Here is a 25,410-nt window from a genome sequence, read left to right on the forward strand (position 1 = left end):
AGCTCTGGCCCATCCACACCCTATACGCCCCCACATCCCCCCCATCAAAGGGACACACTCGAGAAAGGGGAACACAATCCCTACACCACTGAATCAAAGAACTCTCTCTCAAAAATTTTTGTACCGGCATTTCGCCAAAATCCACACTCCTAGGGGTTTAGCGAGCGTGAGTTGGCTCCCTTTCCTCGGGGCAACCGGGGATTCTGCAGCAGCTGACCGAAAAGTTTAGTCCACAACCACAAGTTCGGAAACCATCGCTTGCCAGCGGGAGGTACCTGTTACAACAGACTGGCAGCCCGTTTCCTTTCCCGTTCCCGGAGGAGTGTTTCGGCCCGGGACATGCGGACCCTTGGCTTGGGAGCCGGCCGTCCCCTAAAATTCCCAAACTCGAGTCTCTTTAAGACCCCAGGTTCGAGAACTGATGCCTCCAACAACGCCTCCGACTCCACCTCCTTCTCTGCGGCCCGGGCAACACTCGGGCCCAGCTCCAGAGAGCGGCACCGTTGGCTTACGTAACAGCGCGCGATTGGCCGCCTCTCCCTGGCGGGCCTGGATTGGCCGGTGGCTGGCCCCGCCCCTCGCCCCCGCCCAGGCCCGCGGCCGCCCGGGTGTCCTCGCGTCGCTCGTCCGCGCGCAACCTGGCAGTTTGCCTCTTCTTCGCCCTCCAGCTTGCGTCCATGGCCACCGCAGCGAACGAGGAGCCCTTCCCTTTCCACGGCCTCCTCCCGAAGAAAGAGACTGGGGCCGCGTCCTTCCTCTGCCGCTACCCGGAGTATGACGGTCGGGGGGTGCTTATCGCCGTCCTGGACACGGGAGTCGACCCCGGGGCTCCGGGCATGCAGGTGCGGCAGCCGCCGAGGGCCCGGGCGCGGGGGCGCGGGCGGCCTGCCACCGGGCCGGGAACGCGGAGGGGACGCGGCGTCGGAGCCTCGCAGGCCGAAGCCCGCTCTGCGGCCGAGGGGGAGCCGCCGGGAGGAGGTGGAGGGCCCGACGGGGGGCGGGGTGCGAGGGGCCGGCGGCCGGGCGCCCCGGCTGGGCCCTGATCCCGGCCCAGACAAAAGCGGCTGGTCGGGGCGCCCGGGGCCGCCGGTCGCCCAGGAAGCCCCTTCCTACCCAGGCGCCTCCAGGCCCGGGCCCTCGGGCTTCTGCCCAGCACACCGCCTTCTTCCGCGGGTGCCTCGTGTCTTGGGCACCAACCGGCGGGTGCCTGTTATTTGCAAAGGAGGATTTTACTGTTTTGTTATTCATGGGAGCGGGGGGTGGGAAGGAAACAGGGAAGGGGCAAATGACCTATCAGAACTTCATTTTTATTGCTGTCGTTCGGGAAGTTTGGTTTGGGGAGGAATAGTTTATCTTGAAACACGAAAGCCGGCTTTCAAGAAGATAACTCGGTCAACTTCCGGAATTGTTTCCTCTGGTAGTTTCATGTATTCTATTTTTAACTCTCTTCCGCAATGTACTTGTTAGGGTCAGTGAAACGCATGGCTTAGTCTTTGATATAAAGAAGAACCCAACTTTGTTTTTGGCGAACTCTTCAGACTGCATTAAATTATCCTTCCGTATTTTTTTTTTTCAGCCTCAAAATGTAAGACAACATACTTCATGATTTTTTAAAGTTATTTTGTTTTGCCCTAGCCACCTTTGAAATCGTTAGATCAAGGTACCATGCCGAAAGGTAATTTTTTAAAATGTGTCTCTCTGTTGAAAGCATTCTCATTAAAGTCTTCAAAGTTTGACTTTTGTAAATTTAGTAGCCTGAGCCGTACACCGAAACCCAGCAATAAACAATTTCACAGTTTCAAGACTCATCTCCCAAATGTCTAATCTAATCCTCCTGTACGCTGATCTCTTCCTTGTATCAGTCTTTCCACTGTATTTCTTAAAACCCTGAAGTTTAATAATTCTCCTCCCCCATGCCTCTCCCTCCTCTGCATCCCTTATTGTGCTCTTGTATAACTGAGGTAGCATTTTGGAAGTTAGGATGTAATGCCGGGGTGGGGGGTGGGTGGGGAGGGAACCGGTCCGGTTCCCAGTCAGGCCGACTCTGTAGAGAATCCCTCTGGGAACGTTGCTCCCTCCTGTTCATTCTTCAGCAGCACTCTGGAGTGCAGGACCCCTCATGGTGGCCCTGTCAGGCAGCTCTGGTGCATCAGAGAGGAGCAGGTGATGCGTTCCCTCCTGGTAGCTCTGGTTGTCCAGTTTTCTTAAGAGCTCCGAAGATGTACAGCAGTGACAGCTATCACCTCATTGAGGCTTCATTACAGTGCAGTAATGGTTTCCATTCTGGTGTGGTGTGTGTTTACTTTTTATAGGGATAAGTGGGAGGAGAACAGCTGGAGTAAGTGGTCACTGGCTCTTTTGTCCGGATAATAAGGGGATCAGAAGAGTTTGGAGGAGTAGTGTCTCAGTAAAAATGCTTTTGTAGAATTTCCCGGACCTGCTTATCAGATAATTCCATCACTCTCTCTATCAAGTAGCAGTAATTCTCATCCCACAGTGTTGCTCTGAAAATTGAGGCGATTAATTACATGTGACTTCTTAAAGTGCTCATGGAAAGTGTTAAACAAACACTGATTTTTTTAAGCAAGGCTGTTTAGTAGAGGGAGTTTATGCTGGATCTTGAATCACCATCTCTCTGAAGGATGAATACGCATTAGATATTATGTGCATGTAATAATAAATGTTTGAGCAACAACATATTTGAAGTAAAATGAAAACATAACTCTTATCTTCTAACTTGAACTCTGAGAGATTGACCTAAACATGGCCATCTGAAAGAAGTTCACTAAGGTGGCTTGCAAACATGAGTGAATTTTTAAGGTTTTTTTCCCCCGTTTACCTTTAACAAATGTGTCTTGTAGATCTGTGTATACATCATTAAGATGAGGCGGTGGATAGAAATAAAGTGGAAGGAAAGAGTGAAATGGGAAGAGGAGGTTGAACTGGACATTTGGAAAGGCAGGTGGTGTCTGAGTAGGGGACTAGGGGTGCAAGGGAGAGTTTTCAGGAGCACAGTGGGGAGTCCCATTCTAGTCCCATTCTTCGGTGACGGCCTTGGGCCCAGTTCTCTTGTGATAGCGTGTAGGCTTCGTTAAATGTAGAGGGTGGCCAGCATGAGAGGAGGAGTAATTAAATAAATGATTAAGTCTTTTCCTCAGCAAGTATTCAGGCACCTGCCAGGTCCCTAACATTCTGCGTTAAGAGATGATGTAGTCCTGCAGGTAACTGTTAACAGAAGTTGATCAGGGGACCAGTGAGAGCTGGAGCAATCAGGCTTCGCGGACAAGAGATGGGGCTTGGACTGGACCTGGAAATAAACCCATGGTAGCCAGCGGGTCTCCTGGCTGCCATTGGTCACCCTTCACATGGCCAAAGTTACTTTCCTTAAAAAACAAAACAAAACAACCCATCACACCTTTGCTTAATATAAAACAGAACTATTTGGGCATCCCAGTTGTCTTTGCGTTGAAACCCCCAGATTTGAACTTTGCACAGCTCTTTGCCATTCAGCTCCAGCTCTTTGCGTAGCCTCGGTTCTCATCCCACTACTTCTGTCCACATCCACTCCGCCCCACCATTGAAGCACCCCGCCTGTGCTTCCACCAACAGCATTTCACAGCTTTGCTCTCACCCAGATGTTCCAGGTCTTTCCCCAACACATGCTTTTGCATGTGGGGTTTAATCTGCCTGCAGGCCTTCTACAATCACCTGTAAACGCCTACTTAATCCCTTAAGACCAGCTGGGCCTTCACCTGTTACCTTTGGGGTTATCTAGTGATATTAATTCAGCCCCCCACTGTGTATTTATGTGTATGTGCCAACCACTGTGTTAGGACCTGGGGGTTCAAAGAGGAGTAAGGCCCAGTCCCTGGTGACAGTTATTTAGTTTGCTCTCATAGCAATTTTTTCATATCCTATAGCACTTAAAAAATTTTTTTTTTTTGGCTGCACTCAGGCCCTCAGCAATGAAAGCACGGAGTCCTAACCACTGGACTGGCAGGGAATTCCCTAAAATGTTTCATTTTAGTATATCGGCTTATATACCTTTTTCCTGGTTCAGTTAAAATTCCTTGAAAGCATATATCCAAATTCATTTTGTATGAAATGTGCTTGTAACATTTTGTGTTGAATGGAAAAAAAATGTATATATGTGATAATGTCCACAATTTCCTCATGGGAAAAAAATAGTTTGGGAAGGAGGAAGTAGTCCTGTAAAAGTCTTTCTAATTTTACCTTCACTAAAATATAATGGAGTACAGTAAGGAAGTTATCATAGGTATGTACTTGGTTACTAATAGTGGGTGCTCTCCATTAATTTAAGTTTTATTACCTCCCTTTCAGTTAGCCTTTCCTGATTCCCCCAAGCTGGCTTTTGTGTTCTTACATGCTTTCCTAGACACTGTCCTTATCATTATTATTTATCGTCCTATATTGCTGTTCTCTTTTTTTTTAATAAATTTATTTATTTGGCTGTGTTGGGTCTTCGTTGCTGCATGCAGGCTTTCTCTAGTTGCGGCGAGCGGGGGCCACTCTTCCTTGTGGTGCGCGGGCTTCTCATTGCAGTGGCTTCTTTTGTTGTGGAGCACGGGCTCTAGGTACGTGGGCTTCAGTAGTTGCAGCACTTGGGCTCAGTAGTTGCGGCGCACGGGCTTAGTTGCTCCACGGCATGTGGGATCTTCCTGGACCAGGGCTCGAACCTGTGTCGCCTGCTTTGGCAGGCGGATTCTAAACCACTGCGCCACGAGGGAAGTCCTGTTCTCTTTTCTCATTTGTCTTCCCAACTGGATTGTAAGCTTTCTGAAAGCAAAGCCTGTCTTATTCATTCATCATTATGTTCTTAGAATAACAGTCATTTAATAGTGTTTGTTTATGACATACCATTCTTTGCTTAAAGGAGTATTTTCAGTATCTTCCCTGAAATTTCAAGTGGATGCTTATACGTTCACTTTGGCTTGTGCAGGATAGTTTGCGAACCTTCCCCTTTTTGTTCCAATCCTCTACAAACCCTCACCAACTTCACTGTAACTGTTTCAGTGGAGACGCAAAGTAACGTAGATTCTTGATGTTTGGGGAGAATATCTTTGGGCCATTTCTGTTCTGTTCGGCCAGTGGCGCCCAGTAAGCATCTCAGTCTCCCACCCCGTTCCCAGGGCTTATCACCTTAGCTCTCCGCATAGTAACTGTGCCTTCAGGCCCATGGTACCCCTCCCCGTCCTCAAAGATGAGGGATAGAGTTCCAGTGTTAGCAGTTCAGTTTCCTGGCCTCCTCCCAGAGCGCCTCTGCAAAATTCTCAGCTGATTTGCCTTTTTAAAACCTGTCCTTCCTAACCCTAAACTCCCTCTTGTATCTTCTTATCTCCAGTGGAGTGGTTCCCTTTACCTAATGGTTGAAGGAAGGAGTAACTGCATGTATGAGAATTTTTAATGAGAGAGAGAGAGAGAGATCCTAGTGAGTAAAGCTTGTGGCAGTTGTAGATGGTAAGTAAACCACTAAATCCCGTTAGGCTTTCTTCCTTTGCTCACACTCATAATGAGGTTTCTAATGAGAGGGATCCGTGTCTGACTTGTTAGTGATCTCTTGTGATTCTCAATCTCAAGTCACCGAAGTTGTTTGGTCATTGAACGAGAAAGCGAAGACAAATGGTTTGTGTTCTTAGGGCTGTGGTGTAGCTTTCAAATTATGTGCTTATTTGGAATACATTTTTAAAATAGATTATTTGCTTATGGTCTTAGTACATGATCTGGCTAGTTTTAACTTTATAGGACAGTATTAACTTCCTCTTAGTGGCTTCTATTTTTGTTAGATTTTCTTACATTTTTCTTCATTCCTCTATTTTCATTTTATTTTATTCTTAAAGATACTAGCCAGTCCCTTCAAAATCAGTGTCTGATTTGTTTTTTTTAATAAATTTATTTATATATGTATTTATTTTTGGCTGCATTGGGTCCTCGTTGCTGTGCGTGGGCTTTCTCTAATTGTGGCGAGTACAGGCTGCTCTTCATTGCGGAGCGCGGGCTCTAGGTGCACGGGCTTCAGTAGTTGTGGCACGTGGGCTTCAGTAGTTGTGGCACATGGGCTCGGTAGTTGTGGCACGTGGGCTCAGTAGTTGTGGCTTGCGGGCTCAGTAGTTTTGGCGCATGGGCTTAGTTGCTCTGCGGCATGTGGGATCTTCCCGGACCAGGGCTTGAACCCATGTCCCCTGCATTAGCAGGTGGATTCTTAACCGCGTGCCTCCAGGGAAGCCCCTGATTTAAGTTTTATCATAATTTTATCAGTGTTTGGTATGATTTCTGCAGTGATTTTTGTTTAATTATGATTTTGAGCCTTCTCAGTATGTTAGAATACTTATTACTAGTATAGACAGCCCCCCCAGAAATGAACATCCAGCTGATGAATTACCATACATAAAAATAACAGCTGTGCGGCCCCTGACAGAGCTGTCAGCCCCCAGTTGGTCGATGATTGGAGTGAGATCCGGGATCCACCAGCCACCCCCTAGTTTTGCCTTGTCAAAAAAAAAACAACGTGTGTTTGTTTCCTCCACATAGTGAATTCCCCCACCTCCTTTTGGGTGCACCCTAACTGCAGAGCTCTGAGGACACTGCAGTTGGTGTTGGGGAGGAGGGCGTGAGACCAGAAAGACTCCTAGTGATGGACACTACACTTCGTCTTAAAGAGGGGGAATTCTCCAGGTGGAAAAGGAATCTGAAGACTACTCTTGTCACACTATAGGCATTTTTTTACATTCCTGTTTCTCTCTTGAGGGTGGGGGGGGGGTCTTCATTTTTCTGTCTTTTTTGTGTCTCCACACCTGATTCCTGCTGGTAACTCAGCATGTATATCTTGAATGCTGCAAATTCCCTTTGCAAAGCTAGCCCAGAAAGAGCCCCAAAATAGTTTTTCCCACAAAGGCAATAAGGATATTCAGTATTACTGTTAGCTGTAGCAGTCAGCATGGCCCAAATGAAAGTCTGGGGCTGACCAAGAAACCACAGCTGAGGAAAATCAATCTTAATGCTAAGTAGTTTGTGTCAGGCCATCCAACAATCCCATATGCCTTGAGTACCTAACAGGCACTGCTAGGTTTGGGGTAGTTTGGTGAATAAAATAGACATAGCCGTTGCCCTTATGGAGCTTATCTTCTGACAGTGCAAACAGGTAAAGAGTCACAAACAGTAATTACGAATTGAGTTAAGTTCTGTGAAGGAAACAAGGTACAGTGAGAAAGAGTAATCAGGCTTAGGATGACAAGCAGGTAAATGAGATCATCAGGGAGGCCTTTCTGAAGGGGGCGGTATTTTACTAGAAAATGGAAAGGTGAGACTGGGATACCTGTGGAACAACTGAAGAAACAGAGAATTCCCAGCAGAAGGACCTGGCGCAGAAAGTCATGAGGCAGGAGGAAGGTGGCCGCGTCCAAGGAGTTGAAAGGAGACCAGGTGGTCAGAGGCGGGAGTGACTGGCACCCTCGGCAGGGTCTGCTTCCGATGTCTGTGAGCCCACTGAGGGTGTTCAGTGGAGGACTGCCACAACCCGACTGGCTTTGCTGTTGCTTGTGGCAGGCCTCCTGGGAGCCAGCATTGTGTATGAGCAGGAAGTGGTGGTGGTGGAGAGGTTCAGGACACCAGTAGTGAAGAATCAAGGGAAGGTGGGTCTGAACTGTACTTTAGAGGTAGAAGGAAGAGGACTTCCTGAGAGATTTGCTGTGAGGAGTAAACTAAAGAATCTGAGGACTCTGTAAGATTCTGGCTTGAGCAGCTGGGTGTGTGTTGGCTTCCTGAGATGGCAAGGCCTGGGGAGAGACAAGTTTGAGTGCTAAGTTTGAACTTGATTTAAGAAGTTTGAGTGTTAGTGTGACCTCCAATAATGAAATGTTATTGAACATTTTCCCCTTAAAGTTTTGTCCAACCAAAAAACTCACTTTCTTCAGACCTTTTCTCAAATGTTAACCTTCTCAGTGATACCTTTCTTGACCAGCCTAATTAGTATTGAAAGCCCCATACCACCTGTCTCCTTTCCCTGCTTGATTTTCTTCCTAGTAGTGATTACCATCTGACGTGTTATATATTTGACTTGTTGATTGACTCCATGTAACACAGAGTGTGTGAGGTCAGGAATTTTGTGTACTGATCATTGCTGTACTCCTGACACCTAACTGAGTGTGGCCTGTGGTAAGTGCCCAAGAAGTATCTACCTGAACACATGAAACCACTTGAAGGATTCTGTGCTGTTTTCTGTAACTAAATCTTCTCGTTAGTATCTGTCAGGCTTTTGGCTTAAAACTTCAGTTCTCTTTTTAAAATGAATGCAGATTTTATAGGATATTTTAGTTATGGGTACATGTGCATGCACACACACACGTACGGGAGCTGGCAATGCTTTAAGGATAAAAACTAAAATCTATAATTCATATTTTAATTGTCTCTTAATTTTCAGGTTACAACTGATGGAAGACCAAAAATCATTGATATCATTGACACAACAGGAAGTGGTGATGTGAACACTGCTACAGTGGTAGAGCCAAAAGATGGTGAAATTATTGGTCTTTCAGGAAGAGTGCTTAAGGTTGGAGCTTTTATCTTTTTATTGAATTTTTTTCTTTTTTTTTTTTTGTACTATCACCTCAAAGCATTTTACGTTTTTACCTTACATTTCATGGTATGGTATTAGTTACCTATTGCCATATAACAGATCACCTCAAAACTTCATGCTTTAAAACAACAAACATTTGTTATTTTACAGTTTCTGTGAGTTGGGAATCTGGATGTGACTTAGCTGGGTGCCTCTGTTCAAGATCTCTCCTGAGCTTGCTAACTGTCGGCCAGGGCTGTGATTTCATCTGAAGGCTCGATGTGGCTGGGGAAGGGGAATTTGTGGTTATTGGCAGGCTTGGTTCCTCAGCACATGGGCCTCTCCATGCGGCTGCTTCACAGCATTCAGCTGCCTTCCCCAGGGCAAGCAGTCAGAGAGAGCCCAGGTGGGGGCTCTGGTCCCTTTATAAAATGATGTTGGAAGTGGTGCCTGTTGCCTCTGCCATGTTCTTTTCATTCAAAGTGAGTCAGTAGATCAGCACACGCTTACAGAGAGGGGATTTTACAAGGGCATGGGTACCAGGTGGTGTGGACCCTTAGGGTCCATCTTAGTGGAAGTTATTGTTTTTGTTGTTTGATAGTGGGCTTGGAATTGGGGTTTTTTTTTTTTTTTTCCAGTATGGCTGCTGTATTCTAAAAATTTTAAGTTTTAAGTGGAAAGGTGGGAAAAGTGATGAGAATGTAGTTTTGCCTTCCACTTTTCCCTTCTGGGAACTTGAACTTGAAATATTTAGGCTTTAATATTTGTGGACTTAAATATCTGACCTTGTCTTATTCCATGTACTTGGCAGAAAGGCTGGGGTAAGCTAACATGAAAGATGATTAGGAAACAAACATAAAGCAGTTCATGAGATATTAGCTAATGGGTTTGTTAGATGGCAAGAATTTGATTGTGTTTCAGTACTCTTATCTTTTCAAACAATAAGCAGAATTAGTTTGGAAGGTAAATTTGTGGTCATTTAGATATCTAAAGAGCTATATTTAACTTCCCATCTTTTACCATCTATCTGAATCATGTTTAGACCTTGTCTCTCAGGTAAGATCGTCACGGCAGTGTATTAGTTTTCTGTGCAGCACAACAAATTAACACAAACGTCAGCTTACCACATACGTTCCTACATTTACTATCTCACAGTTTCTGTGGGCCAGGAGTCTGGGCACGACTTTGTGGTCCTCTGCTCAGGGTTCCACAAGACCTCAGTCAGGTGTTGGTTGGGACTGTGGTCTCAACTGAGGCTCAGGATCATCTTCCAGGTTCACCTTGTTGTTGGGAGAATTCGTTCATGACAGCGTGTTTCTTCAAGGCCAGCAGGAGAATCTCTGCAACCTCGGGGGTGACCCCAGTCTCTCTTTTAAAGAGCTTGCCTGATTAGGTCAGGCTCACCAGGGCACTCTCCTTTTGATGAATTCAGTCACCTGATGAGGGACCTTAATTGCATCTGAAAAAGCCCTTCACCTTTGCCATATTACTTCCCATAACATAATCACAGGAGTAGTATCTCCTTATGTTCACAGTTCCGCTGCCTGTCACAGGCAGATGGCAGGCATTCATATCCCAGTTTTGCTTCTTTTCCCGTGTGTTGTGGACTGCATGTGTGACCCCTGAATTCGTATGTTGAAGCCCTAACACCCAGTGTGATGGTAGTAGGAGGTGGGACCTTTGGGAGGTGATTAGTGTTAGTTAGATGAGGTCATGAGGGAGGGGCCCTCATGATGGGATTAACGCCTTGATAAGTGCCCTTCTAAGGGAGAGCTTGCTTTCTTTCTGCTCTGTGAGGACACCATGAGAAAGCCATGCCTGCAGGCCAGGAAGGGCGTCTCACCAGAATCCGACCATGCTAGCACCCTGATCTCGTGCTCCTTCAGAACTGAGAAAACAAATGTCTGTTATTAAACCACCAAGTCTGTGGTATTTTCTTATGGTGGCCCAAGCTGACAAAGGCACCATGTGCTTTAAAAAGAAATACTGCAGGGAAATGACTTTCTGCACATCTGAATTGCTCTAGTTTTGCCTGTCTTTCCCAAGTCAACTTGTTATTTAGAGTATGTTTCAAAGAGAAACCTGGGATTCCTGTGAGTTACAGTACTCTGGGAAACTAGAGAGCATTCCTAGTAAGTCAGGCAGATTTAGAATCATACAAAGTATCAATAGTATCCTCAAAAATCTATTTTTGAATAGTTGTAGCCCATGCTCTAGATAAACCATCCACACTTGTAATGTTACTAGTGCTTAAAGGTAGAATTAGTGTATTGTATACATGGCTGTGAAGTAAGATCAGAAAATCGATAGATCGGTATTTACATCCTTTCTCAACTTGGTGATATAGTTCTTTAGCTGTGCTATTAACTGTTCTCAGCCCATCAGTATAGTGAGTTTTTTTAATTTAATTTTTAATTGTATCCAATATGTCTACGTAGTTTAAAGAACCTTCTACAAGGCTTCTAAAGAAAAGTTCACTCCCCTTTCCATGGATCACCACCAATTCCTGCTCAACCAGGGTTAAGGCTTTGATATATTATCTTCAGAGTTTTAAATGACAAGCTAAAATACTTTTTATTCTAATTTTTACCCTCTAGTTTTAGACTTTATCTGTAGAATTAAAAGTGGAAGAAAAGGGTTTAGCTCTCTGGTCCTTCATTTCTGAGAAATTTTCTTTCATCGTCTCTTGGGTTACTTCCTCCCACTTTTTTGCTGTTCTTTTATCTGGGACTCCTGTTAAGCAGACACTGACCTCTTTAGTTGATCCTCCAGTTTTCTTATGTTTTCTACCTTTTCTTCATTGCTTTTGTTTGATTTTTTTCCTTCCTGAGAGAGTTCCAAGATGTTCTCAACATTTTCTTCTAGCTCATGTATTGAATTTTGCCAATTTTTAATTGCGGAAGTCTGTTCATGTTCCCTCAGAGCACATTTCTGTGTCATGTATACAGTGTTTTATCTGCGAGAATATCATTGTCTTGAAAAGTTCTGTCTCATGACTTCTTCTGTTCCTCTTCTTCCTCACCTTCTGCTTCCTCCCGCCCTCCCTCTTTCTCCTGATCTTGCTCTCCTTTTCCTTCACCTCCTCCCGACCCTCCTCCTGCTTCCCCGGCCTGTTCTTCCGTGTGCTTTGCTTTTGACCTGAGCGCTTTTCCTCGGGTGTCCCCTCACCGCAGCTGTCTCTGATTTAGTGGCACATGAAAGGTGATTGGAAGTTCCCTGCTTGTGGAGAGTCTGTGGTGTGGGTCTCACTGTAGGGTCACGATACTATCATGGGAGGCCCCAGGATCTCCGTATATGGTATATTTTTTCCATTGAGATGCCCAGTTCCCTCAAAGAGGACCTTCGCCTGTTTGGCCTGGAGTTTGGGGGCAGAGGAGTGAGAGAGGAGCCTGGCCCTCAGCATCTGGGGACCTGAGCCTTGAAAGGCACCCGGGGAGAGTTCTTGCAGACTCTTCACTGTGCGTCCTCTCTCCCATCCTCTCTAGAGAGGATATAGACCTCTCTAGAGTGTTCACATCCCAGCTGTCTCTCATCACCTTCATGCAGGATGTGGGGGTAGGCAGCAGGGGACTAATTGGTCCTCATACCAACTTTCCACCCGTCTTCTTGGTTACAGTTCCCTTCTCCAGCCATACACAGACCATAGTTACACACATGTTCAGTTAATTTTTTTTCAAGCATGTGCAGGTGTTCAGATATTTTGCAGTAGTCATTAAACAGAATAATGTTGTTAGTCACTGGGATTCTAGCTAGTGGGATTTCTCAGAACTCTTTAGTACAGAGTTTTCAGAAAGCAACACAGTAAAGTCTTCAAGTTTCTTTGATTTAACCGTGCTTTAAAATGAGTCAAATACCTGTATTCTACTTCTGCTTCTTCCAAATAGCCTGTAAACTGCTGACGGTTAATGTCTAATTCTTCTACCAGTTTAAGATCAACGACAGTTAGGTGCTTTGAAGATTCCTGCCGTCTCATTCTCTAAGGATGCTGTTCTAAGCTGTCTTGAGAAACTGGCAGTCCATTACTTATGGCCAGCGGTACTCGTAGGAGCAGGTAGAAGCAAAAGAGTGAATAGAAGGATAACACCTTTCATGGTAAATTGTACAGGCAAGAAGAAAAGTGCATGAAACACACATGTTCAGTTTAATGAGTAATTTAAACAGACGCCATTTTATCCACCCAGATAAGACCGAGAGCGTTGCCAGGCCTCAGAAGCTTTCTGTGTTCTCCAGATCACAGTGCATTTTGACTTTTGTGATCTCTTCTTCGCTTTCCTTTACAGTTTTACCACCTCTATGTGGATACATGGAATATATTTGTTAGTTTTGCCTACTGTGACCTTTATATGAATGGCCTCATTTGTGTGTCATTTCATGTCTTCTTTTCCTGGGTGTTTGCAAGATTTATGAGGTTCAGCCATGATTTGCATGGAGCGATGATGTGTTGAGTTTCATTGCTGTGCCTGTGACATAGTTTGTATGTACCACATTCTGTCCATTCTGCTGGGGAACAGTTGAGTTGTTTCCAGTTTGGAGCTCTCACTAACAGTTCTTTAGAGAACATTCTTGCAAACAAATCCTGTGCACACATGTACAGATAGCTCTAGGATGTGTACCTCTAGGAGTGGAGTTGCTGAGTCGTAGAGATACACCTTTAGTAGGTGATGCCGAACAGTTTTTCCAAGTGTTTGTACTAAAATACATTTCCACCAGCTGTATATAGGAGTTTTAATAGTTGCACTGCTAATAACACTTGGTGTTTTTAGGCGTTTAAAATTTTGCTTATAGGCTGGGAATCTAGCTGTATCACGTTGTGGTTTTAATTTGCATTCCTCTAATTACTAATATGATTGAGCACCTTTTCATATGTTGCTTAGACGTTTGGATTTCCTCTTTTGTGAAGTGCCTCTTCGAGTTCATTTGCCCTTTGTTTTTAATACTGAGTTGTTATGATTTGTGGGATTACCTGTCCTTGGGTTACATGTGTTTCGGGTATCTTCTCCCACTCTGTACTCATATTTTCACTTTCCAGATGATGTCTTTTGATGAGTAGGAGTTCTTAAATTTGATGTAGCTGGATATCAATCTTTTGCCTTTTTGTTTGGGGCTTTTTGTGTCTTAAGAAGTCCTTCCTCCAGCTGACAACCAGTGCAAATCAGTGGCCCTCAGTCTCACAGACAGAGGGAAGCGAACTCCATCACCAGTCAAGTGCCAGATGAGAGTAGGGCCCTGGCCAGCACCTCGGTTGAAGCCAAGTCGAGGATCCAGCTAACCTGTGCCAGCTTCTGATTGATGGAATGTGTAAGATTGTAAATAGTGTGTTCTCTTAAGTCACAAAGTTTGCTGTATTTATAACACAGCAATAACTAATACACTCAGCAAAGATATAGAAACTGTAAAAACACTCACATGGATATTTTAGAACTGAAACTTACAATGACTGAAATTTTAAGAAAGCATCACTGGGTGGATGTAATAGCAGAATGGAGATGACGGTGGAGTCTGAGTCAGTGGACTTTAAGATCAACCAGTGGAGAATATCCATTCTGAATACTGAAGAGAAAAACACTGAAAAATAGCTAACTTAGCTTCGGGAGCTTGTAGCTCAATAACAAATGGCCACATATTTGCATCATCAGACCCCAAGAAAGAGGAAAAGGAGTGTGCTGCTGGAAAAAAAAATATTTGAAAAAATAGTGGCAGAGAATCTCCCAAGTGTGGCAAAGATATAAACCTACCAATTCTAGAAGCTGAGTGAACCCCAGATAAGATAAACCAAAAGAAATTCATGCCCAGAAACATTCTAATCAGATTGCCAAAAATGAAAGACAAAGAAAAAAAATCTTGAAAATGGCCAGAGAGAAGGGACCCATTGTATAGATGGCAGAGATACTCAAATGACTTTAGCTTTCTCATCAGAAACCCTGGGGGCCAGAAGGATGTGGTACAACATTTTTCCAGTGCAGAAAGAAAAGATCTGTCGATTGCAAATTCTATATCCAGTGAAAATATGTTCGGGGAAAAGGTGAAATAAAGACGTTCCCAGATAAGGTAGATCTAAGAGTATTTATAGCCAGCAGATACACTTTTAAAAAATAGTAAAAAGAGGCTTTTCAGACAGGAAGAAAACATGGAGCAGCAGAAATGAAGGACTAGCAAAAGAAGCAAAATGTCTAAGTAAATATGATGGACTGCTTTGAGTTCTTTAAAATCGTATTTGATAGCAAAAAAAAAATCCTTCCTGTCCCCAAATCATGAAGATATTCTCCCATATTTATTTTCTGAAAACTTTCAGCGTTCTTCTTTTCATATTTGTTCTTAGAAGTCACCTGGAATTGATTTAGTGCTTAGTTTGAAATAAGAGTCCTGTATCCTTTTTTCCATCTGAAGACCCACTTGTCCCAACACCATGTATTAAAATTCCATAGTTGCCTCACTAATTTTCAGTGCCTTCTTTTTACTTTGCAACTTTCAAAATGTGGTGACTTTTGGCTTCTAAAGCCTCATTGCCCATTCTTTGTCCTTTGGGTTTTTGGTTTTTTCCTTTTCCTTATTCTAATTTTAGTAGCACTTGGAAGGGAGCACAGCGCTTTCTAAAACTTTACCACATTTAACTTGAAGTCAGTTTTTAAAATCATCAATATTTAGCCTTACATGGTAAAAAAACGGTTAGTCCAGAGACCGTGAATGCCTTGGCCAGGTTTAGCACTGTAGTTAGATGCAGTGATAGCTGAAGGAAAGAGGGTCCATGTGTCCTGGCAGGACCATGAGGCTGACAAGTCTGAAGTACAGTTCTGAGGCAGAAACTCAGATTTTCCTGTGTGGAACGTTAACAACTCATGATGACACTTGTCTCGTGAAGAGAACCTTCAATTCGTTAAGCATCCTCTCTTTAAAGAAGAGTCAGGGGAAATGAGGTGTAATTAGAAATTAAAGAGATTCTGTTTCTCGTTTGAAAATCGGTCTTACCACATTGTGGTTACCACGTAATTAAAACTCTTTTTAAAGAGGGCAGCTTAAAATGGTCAAAATAAGCACTTTGATTCTTTTTTTTTTTTTTGGTACGCAAGCCTCTCCCTGTTGTGGCCTCCCGCTATTGTGGCCTCTCGCGTTGCGGAGCACAGGCTCCGGACGCGCAGACCCAGCGGCCATGGCCCACGGGCCCACGGGCCCAACCGCTCCGCGGCATGTGGGATCTTCCCAGACCGGGGCACGAACCTGTGTCCCCTGCATCGGCAGGCGGACTCTCAATCACTGCGCCACCAGGGAAGCCCCAGCACTTTGATTCTTAAAAGAGACCAAAAGTAACCTCATATTATGAAATACTCAAATATGTAAAATGACATACTCCATAATTGCCTCAGAGTAACGTTAGCTTCACTCTGACTTGGTTAAGGTTAGCTGGCAGAGCCATGATTATACATAATTTCTATTTTCTGATTTTTTTTTTTTTAGCTCAATTTTTGTAAGTAACTAGTCTGCCTTTACTTTGAGGAAAATATATAGTCATGATTTGAGAAGTATCTTGTTCATGGACCCTGCAGAATTTGGTTTCATTTTGATTAAATATAAGTTATGTCTGTTGGATTACTTTTATTGTATTATATACGTATTTTAAGTAATTGTGGTTGTCTTAACACCTGATTATTTTGCAGTCATTTAAATTAGTTATTCCATTTAATCCTTTGGCATTTCACAGCTTTTTGTAATCTCTTTGCACAAAGAAGTTGTCGCTAGCGTATAGGGTTACAAAGCCACCTGTGTCGTGAGACATCTGTGATGAAGTAGTCTTTGGATTTGCCAGCTAGTGACTACTTACCTTTTTGTTTTTGCAGCGCTTTATTTATTGTTGTGGTTATGTCACGGGCTGTTGCAGGAATGTTAGAGTTAAGAATCTCTATTCTCTAAAGAAAGCTGATAAGCTTTGAATGAAAAGCACTGGTTTGTGTGCCAGCATATTTGAAATTTCACAAACTCCAGACATCCAGTTGATTGAGAAAAGATCGCTGATGAGCATGTGCTTTTTAAAGTCAGTAGATCTTTGAAGTGCTGTGAATGATTGTCTTCCTGTATTTAGTTGTGAGAAAATTTCCTTCAGAGGCTTCCTACCTGGGGAATAATTTGACGAAGAGGGACTTGAGGAAGAGTCGGTTAAAGATCCTGCACAAGTAAGAACCACCAGTCAGTCCACCAGCTCTGAGTGGTTGATGGTCCAGCTTCATAATCTGTACGCATTTAAAAGCTGTTTTTAGTGATCATGGGTCCTGTGATGACAAAGAGTATGAAGGGTCCCCGTTGTCTTGATTGACATTTCCAGTTAGTTGATGCTCATGCATCTTATTATTCATGGAAATCGGGAGGTAAAGATTATTTTCTTCCCTTTGCACATGAGGAAGCAGAAGCCCATAGGTCCCACCTGGTTAGTGGCAGAATTTGGGCACACTGCCAGGTTTATGTGACTTTAAAATCCATATCCCTTACACCAAGTTTTTGTCTCTGTGATAGAACTAGATTCCAGTTTTCTTTTCAACCTTTCTGTTGTTTGGGCCAGCAATTTAATTTCTTTTTGCTTCTTTGCTTTCTCCGTTTGTAAACTGGGCATACTCTTTACATCATTCTGTTAATTAAAAGCTGGAAGTGTTAGTTTTAAATACTTTGAGATAGTGGGAAAAACTATTGTAAGATGTTATATGTAATTAACATGATTTTATAGAACTTTTTTCTTAAGAACTCAAAGAGCTCTTTTTTTTTTAGTATCTGGGCATATCCCTATAGTATTGTAGAGGAGAGAGAAGTTCTTTTTCTTAATGGGAAATCTAAGGGTGGAGAGGTTCTGTAAGTGGCTTCCCTCCTCCCTGGTTGATGGGCAGTGGAGTGGTGAAGGGGGAGGTGAGGTGTCCTTGATGCTTGGGAATTGAAGGTCTTAGTGGTTTAATGTGATGTTGAAAGCACTTTATAAAGCATTGTGTAAATGAAAGATGTTCTCCTTAAACCATCTCATTGATGAAAAAAAAAAAGAGCCAGAGAGATATTAAGTGGCAACTTAGAATATTAAAAATGTTGCTCTAACATATGAGCCTGCTCATCCAAGTTGAGCCATTCGAATACCTTTTTCCCCAGTGCTATATTATTAGAATTGGGAAGCATTTAGTGAATGAGAAATTTACTTTTTATTTTTTATAGATTCCTGCGAGCTGGACAAATCCCTCAGGCAGATACCACATTGGCATAAAAAACGGCTATGATTTCTATCCAAAGGCTCTCAAGGAAAGAATACAGGTAACGTGCCGTCTAGTATCAGTGACTTCTTTTCTTCCTCAAATTTTATTCATACTGAAGAAAAACATTTCCTAAAATCTCACTAACTTAATTGTTTGGGGGGTCTGGGAGGCTTTCAAGTGGTGACTGCTTAAAGCAAGATTCTGTTCAATGGAATGTCACCCATTCATGGTTCTTAATCTTGGATACATGGATAAGTTTAGGGAATCTGTGAGTACCTTGAAATTACATTCAAATTTTGTATATTTCTGGGAGATGGGATATGCTTTCATTGGATTTTTGAAGGACTTTTTTTAACTTCAGAGAAGTTAAAGACAGTCGATTTAAAGTGGATTGCCCTATTTATTCCCGTTCCTATCGTTTCTATGGTAATTTGTCCCATTTTCTTAGTCTTTACCTAGCTTGCTTGATCCCAGTCATCATTCAGTATTAGGGAAAGAATTACTCAGACCTAAAGCAGCTGAAGGATAGGAAACACAGTCTGTCATTAGAGAGATAAGAACTGTGAATTGAAAGAGAAGGAGCCTGCTTTAAGACAACGTAATAGACCTTTCAGTGACGATGGAAAGGTTTGAAATGTTCATTATCCATCCATCATGGTGGCCATGAGACACAAGTAGCTATTGAGAACTTGAAATGTGGCTAGTATGATTAAGGAAATGAAATTTTAATTTTATGTAATATTTTAAAATTTAAGTTTTAATAGCAACATGTGCCAGTGACTGCCGTATCGGACAGTGTTGCTTTTAGAGGACTGCTGACAATAGTAGTCCATACAGGTTTCAGCTATAAAACAAGATGTGATCCTGGCAAAGGGGCCTCACAGGTAAGACCTGTGGGCCCTTTTATCTAATCTAGTATTGTGATTTGCTTCTCCAGGGGTCAGTGAACCATAGAAGTTACTCAGTACTTTACATATATAACCTTGACTTATTTGTCAGATTCCAATCATTCTGGAAAAAAAAAATACAAAAAATAAATGCACTTTACTCAACTTTTATTGGATACTATTTTATTTTAAAATTTCAGGCTGAAATGCATAGTATTTTTATGCACTATATTAAATTTAATCAACCGTGTTAAGGTACGAATTAACATACAAATAGAGTGGTTAAATTAAAGCGGATCCCCTATCAAGAGGGTGGGGGAAAAAAAACAGGCTAGAGAGGACGGAGATTGAGGAAGCCGGCAGGTCCATCAAAATGCAACTGCAGGCACTCTTACTCCTGTCTTCTGCTTGCTCTTGGCTGAAGGCATTTCCCAATTCTGTAAGGGTTCAAAATAAACTTTTTCTTCAAATGACTGGGATTTCAGTCAGTTACCTGACATGGTATTAGTTATTCTCGGAGAAGGAAAGGATTTAAATTGGGACATATGATGTGTAAAAATACATTTGGTTGTGCCTTGGTAAACTTGTTCTCTTAAAACCTAGATGTGGTGAGTTAGCTAATCAGTTTTTTATAACTGATCCATTGCTTTATCAGCTTGATTATACATGATTTTTTTAACCTTTATAGGAGAATTGTATAGCATCCCAGCTCATAATAACTGTAAATGACTATCTAGGTTTACCTGAATATTTGTCAACCTCATTGGAAAGTCATTTTTCTGTCTTTGCAGAAAGAACGGAAGGAAAAAATGTGGGACCCTGTTCACAGAGTCGCCCTTGCAGAAGCCTGTCGAAAGCAGGAAGAATTCGACGTTGCCAACAATTGCCCTTCCCAAGTTGGTGCTAGTCGCTTTTATTTAAACGTTACCATGTTCTCAGAGAATTAAGAGTTCTTAGAGAATTAATAGACTCTTTTTCACAAGTTTTATGTTGTTTACTTTTACTAATTTTTCTTTGCTTATTTTTCCTGAAGTCAGTTTACATATGTGTCTATCAATTGTTTAAAAGTTCTTAACAAACATAGAATACACACACGTACAAGTGCATAACTCCTAAGTGTATTGTCATGAATTGTCACAAAGTGAGCACCCCATATATGCAGCACCCCAGCCCCTCTCTTGCCTCTTCCTACTCACTGCTGCTTCCTCCCCAAAGCAGCCACCATCCTGATTTCCGACACTTATCGAACGGCTTTAACCTGTTTTGAATTTTGTAAAATGGAATCATACAGTGTGTGTTCTTCTATGCGTAGCTGCTTTCGTTCGATGTTTTTTGTGAGATTCCTCCATGTGTGGGGTGTTGCAGTAGTTTATTTTCCTTGCTATATAATTGATGGGCCACGATTTATGTATCCATTCTGCAGATTGGTACTTGCTTTGTTTTCAGTTTTTGGCTATTATGAAAAATCCTATTTGGAAAATTCTTGTGCCTGTCTTTTGATGGGTCATAAAGTGATCGTACTAGTTCCACAGGAAACGTACGAGAGCTCCCATTGTTCAACATCCTTGCCGTTGCACTTTTGTGAATCAGTTTATAAAATGAAAATAATTCTTGGTTTAGTATGAAAATAATGAGTGCTAGCTGCAGAAACTTTCGGGCAACACAGGTATGTAAAGTTTAGCAAGTGAAAGCCTCTGAAATGCCACTGCCCAGGGATGGTAACAGCAACCTGACATTCGTCCTTCTGAATTTTTCTTTTAATGCATGCATTTCTTTTCTTCTAATGAATTTTTTTATTGAAGTATAGTTGATTTACAATGTTTTAGGTGTACAGCAAAGTGATTCAGTTACACATACATATATATATTCTTTTTCAGATTCTTTCCCATTATAGATTATTACAAGATATTGAATATAGTTCCCTGTGCTATACAGTAGGTCCTTGTTTATCTATTTAATGTGTAATAGTGTGTATCTGTTAATCCCAAATTCCTAATTTGTCCCTCCTGCCTTCCGCCTTTGGTAACCATAAATTTGTTTTCTGTGTCTGTGTGTCTTTTCTGTTATGTCAGTAAGTTCATTTGTATCATTTTTTTGGATTTCCATATGTAAGTATATCATATGGTATTTGTCTTTCTCTTCCTGATTTACTTCCCTTAGTATGATAATCTCTAGGTTCATCCATGTTGCTGCAAATGACATTATTTTGTTCCTTTTTATGGCTGAGTAATATTCCATTGTATATATGTACCACATTTTCCTTATGCATTCATCTGTTGATGGACATTTAGGTTGCTTCCTTGTCTTGGCTATTGTAAATAGTGCTGCTATGACCTCTGGGGTGCATGTATCTTTTCGAATTGGAGTTTTCGTCTTTTCCAGGTATATGCCCTGGAGTGGGATTGCTGGATCATATGGTAGCTCTATCTTTAGTTTTTTAAGGAATCTCCATACTGTTTTCCATAGTGGCTGCACCAGTTTACATTCCCACCAACAGTGTAAGAGGGTTCCCTTTTCTCCACACCCTCTCCAGCATTTATTATTTGTAGACTTTTTGATGATGGCCATTCTGACCAGTGAGAGGTGATAACCTCTCAGTAGTTTTGATTTGCATTTCTCTAATAATTAGTGATACTAAGCATCTTTTCACATGCCTTTTGGCCATCCGTGTGTCTTCTTTGGAGAAATGTCTATTTAGGCTTCTAATGGCATGCATTTCTTAATCAGAAATGCAATTGTATTAGTGGTTCTCAGCCCTAGCTGCATACTAGAGTCACATCAGGAGCTTTAAAAACTGTCAGTGCTTTTGCCCTAGAGAGGAATTAAATCAAAACCTTGCAGGGGAGGCAAGCATTTTTAAAACTCTTCAGGAGCTTTAATTAACATGCAGCTTGGGTCAAGGACCACTGGCCTGCATAGATCTACGTACACATTTAACTTTTATTAATCTGTGTACATCATCCTTTTTTAACAGCTGTGTAATCTTCTATTAGATCAAGATTTGTTCTTCAGCCTCCTATTGGAGACGTGAAATGTAGTATTTCAGGTGCTACATATAGACAACGAACTTTATAGAAGAGGGATCTGAATTTAATTATCCTTTTTATATTGTATGCCAGAATTGTTTATATAATTGTCTTTTTCCTTAAGGAGGAGTAAATGTTGAATATATTGGATAAATAAAAATGAAGCACAACTTCAGATTTTGGGAATGTGTGAAACTTAAATTTTTATTCATGAGGACTATTCAGGTGAATGTAGGGCAGTCTAATATAGTATATAGTTTTAAAAAGTGCCTAGGTTGAAGCATATGAATTTCCCGTTTTTGTAGATGAAAGTGGTTGAATAGCAGCTTGTATGTACTTGGTCATGAACATAGTATGTACTTAACTTAGCGAATTCTAAAAGAGGTAAACCTCTAAAAGAGGTTCCTGTTATTTATTTGGGTTCTTAAGAAACAAATTTGAAATGGAAATGTTCCTGATATAAAAATCTAAAAGTCGATAGAGAAACTATTTTATAACAATTTTAGCATTACTTTTGGAAATGAATTATACAATTATAGGTATGTGACCAACACCCTTGGCCAAATGATAGCACCACCGTGTAGCACCATGTCTTTCCCAAAGCAGCTGTAGGTAGTGACTGAATATGATAGTGAGTAAAAGAAGTATTTTTTACTGTTTAATATTTTAATTGTTACTGCCACTAAACTGGACTACAAGTTGCACAGATATAAAAAGAAAATTTTCTTACATTTTTCCAGGGTAAAATGACTTTACTATTGGGTCACACTGTGTCTTTGGTGTCTTTGGTTGTATGTTAATATCACCTTTCAAGAGCACAAAATGTGCTAATATTAATGTCTGTTCTAATTGTTTAGGCAAATAAACTAATCAAGGAAGAGCTTCAGAGTCAAGTGGAATTGCTTAACTCTTTTGAGAAAAAATACAGTGATCCTGGTCCTGTATATGACTGCTTGGTGTGGCATGATGGTGAGACCTGGGGGTAAGCCGTGTGTTTCCAGTTCTTCATTTAAAAATCATTTTATCTGCTCTGAAGAACATTAAACCCTCAGAACTGCCCAGAGATTTGGTTTATGTGACATTAATATCTCCAGGCAAAGCTACTTGAGGGCCAAATTGGCTTTTGGGTAGTTTTAGATAAGCCTTTTGAACCTCTTAGTATTTTAGACACGGAAGCTGACCCTTAGCTGTTTTAAAGAATCTTATTTCATTAACCAGACAGTAGTCATTAAACAGATAATATTAGCAGGTTGATGATTGGTGTATGTAGAAATGTTCCTGATTGAAGCTGGGCAGTTTGGAAAGTAAGTGCACGAGGATGTTGCAAAGCATCTACTATAAAAGTTTTAAGGGCAGAGGAGGAAAGTTGTGTAAAGATTTACCAACAGAGACCTAGTAGCTAAGTTGAAGCGAGGCAGCGTGATGCGGGCGGCAGCGTTAGAGCTCAGATCTGAGACGGAATCCTAGCATGTGAGTTTGAATGCTTTATCTGCACCTCTCTAGGCCTATTTCCTCATCTGTTAATTGGGATAATAATCGTACCTCCTTAGAGGGTTTTGTAAATTTGATGTTTCTAGACATAGTAGGTACTGGATAAGGGTAAGCTGTATCTGCTGCTTCTACTACTACTAATAATGATGATTTATACCAAGTTACCTATCACGTACATTTTCTACTTTCTTTCTTAGTGAATCATACACTGAAGTTGTGTTCCTTTATGTCAGCTAGTATGTCTTCTTGAATTACGATCTGGGTAGAAGCAGGAATATGTTCTTAATACAGATATTTGGGCATGTACATATTTCAGGGTCGCCACAATAAACCAGGGACCCTTCCAGAAATTGTTTTGTAGTTTGAGTCCCTGCTCATATGTAAAGAATTGTTTCCCGAGATGTGGCAAACACAGAACAAGATACGGTGATTTGAATGCTGTCTCTTGTTATTTAGTTTATAATGCACCGACTTAAAAGGGGGCTTTCCTCTCACAGATGTGGGTAGTAACTCATCTTTGATAATGGGTATATAAAATTGTCAGTTGAATAGGAAATCTCTACTCCATTTGGGCCTGAAAGTGGTAATAAAATATTTGCATATAACTATTTCAATCTAGATGATAGTTGATATTCATGCAACTTTTCCATGTATTGTAGTATGTTTTGGTGTGTGTATATGTGCAGGTGTGCACACATTGTGAACAGTTCTTTTCCAAAAGCTTTGCAGAAGCTTTGATCAAGAGTTTGTAATATTAAAAAGTTGTTCAAACGTATGGTTTAGTAAATTTTGGGACATCTACCCCGTGGTATAACACGATACAGTCACTCCCAGTCATAAACCTTCAGTGATTTTTGTCATGGGAGAGGAGGTAAGGTTAAGTGTGAGGAAAATACTAGATACAAAATTCAGTGACACGGAAAATTTACTACAAAACACGCAAAAGGACTTAAGGAAATACTTTAATGTTAGCGGGGATTGGGTAGTGGAGCAGTAGGTGGTTTCAATTAAAGTGTTTCTATAGATGCTGAAAGCACTGCGGACTACGTTGTCCTAAGGGGAATGGCTTGGGGTTAGGATGTCCAGGGGGCCAGTGTATGTTTCCAGAAAGTTTTCTTGGTCTTTAAGGCAATTGACAAAGAAAGTGATAAGTGTAATAGTTTGTCAACAGTATGCTGAGACATCTTGAAGAATTTTTGTGTTGAAAATGAAATTTAATCAAATATTAAGTGAAGTGAAATCTGTGATAACTAGAAAACATTTTAGAAAATGTTAGTATAATCAATGAAAAACACAGCAGAATCATGCTTTCAAGTGCTACTAGAAATAATCTAACCTGTTTTGCACAATACTATATATTGTATGGGACTTTGATTCCCCCACCCCACCTCAGAGTTAGATCCAGAATTTTTTGAAGCGAATCTTAAAGATCTTGAATCACCTTAAGGCAAATCTCGGCACTGTCTGCAGGTGTTCTCATGTCTCATGTCAGAAATGCCAAGCATTTCTGAGGGGAGGTAAAGTGACCTTAAGTGTCTGTTTTGTTTCAAGAATGTCAGGTCTGCCCTCCGCTTGACACAATTCTACTAATTGTTAAACCCCTGTCTCCGCACTTAACCAGGTAACCTAGTATGACTGCACTCAAGTATTTGCCAGGATGCATAGTGTCAAGTGCTGTCCCTCAATAGGGAGCAAAACCTGGTCAGAGAAACACTATTTATAGAGGACGACATAAAGAAAAGACAATTGGTTTCTTTTCAGTGGTTTTTGACCTCGTTTCAGTTTTCCTTTGAGAGTTTGATGAAAAGTGTGGATTCTTTTCACACACACGTACTCTAATCCTGTCCACAGGCCTTCTCTGTCTTCTAACAACTGTCCCTTGAGTTAAGCCAAACAGACCTTCAGAAACGTATACCCTTGCACCATGTTCACATTTGCCCTCTGTGGAGTTATTTAGTGAAGTCACTAAGTTCTGTATTTATATTTTGATATGGTGCTTGAATTGTTGAGTCCCTCCATGTAGATGGTGGTTATAAGAAGTGCTGTGAAATGTGTCACAGTATTTGCTGTGAGAATGTTGTTAGAAGATGTTGATGCCTTCTTTCACCATTTGGCAAATAGCTTCTTTGTACCAAGCAGACTCTCTAGAAGCTGCTCCATGGACTCCAGACTCTGGAAGCAAGTACTCCCTGGGAACATCTGAACCTGACTAGGAA

At 41.7% G+C, this 25,410-nt stretch overlaps 1 protein-coding gene across 7 annotated transcripts in view; it reads left to right on the forward strand.

Annotated features, from left to right (window-relative positions):
* Positions 1 to 593: 593 nt before the first annotated feature.
* Positions 594 to 25,410, forward strand: part of TPP2 (tripeptidyl peptidase 2) — a 68,431-nt gene continuing 43,614 nt past the window's right edge. For 4 of the 7 annotated variants that reach the window (XR_009559760.1, XM_060287913.1, XM_060287914.1 and 1 more), the window contains exons 1-6: positions 594 to 842; positions 8,438 to 8,566; positions 17,753 to 17,848; positions 19,469 to 19,573; positions 20,555 to 20,611; positions 22,561 to 22,685. Coding sequence is in view for 6 of the 7 variants with exons in the window: in XM_060287913.1 (XP_060143896.1) it covers positions 678 to 842; positions 8,438 to 8,566; positions 17,753 to 17,848; positions 19,469 to 19,573; positions 20,555 to 20,611; positions 22,561 to 22,685 (677 nt within the window). In the remaining variant the exon portion in view is untranslated. The remainder of the gene's footprint in view (positions 843 to 8,437; positions 8,567 to 17,752; positions 17,849 to 19,468; positions 19,574 to 20,554; positions 20,612 to 22,560; positions 22,686 to 25,410) is intronic. The other 3 variants (XM_060287915.1, XM_030856795.2, XM_030856796.2) reach the window with 1 other exon arrangement.

The sequence above is a fragment of the Globicephala melas genome, chromosome 18, assembly GCF_963455315.2.
Source record: "Globicephala melas chromosome 18, mGloMel1.2, whole genome shotgun sequence".
NCBI classification, from domain to species: Eukaryota; Metazoa; Chordata; class Mammalia; order Artiodactyla; family Delphinidae; genus Globicephala; species Globicephala melas.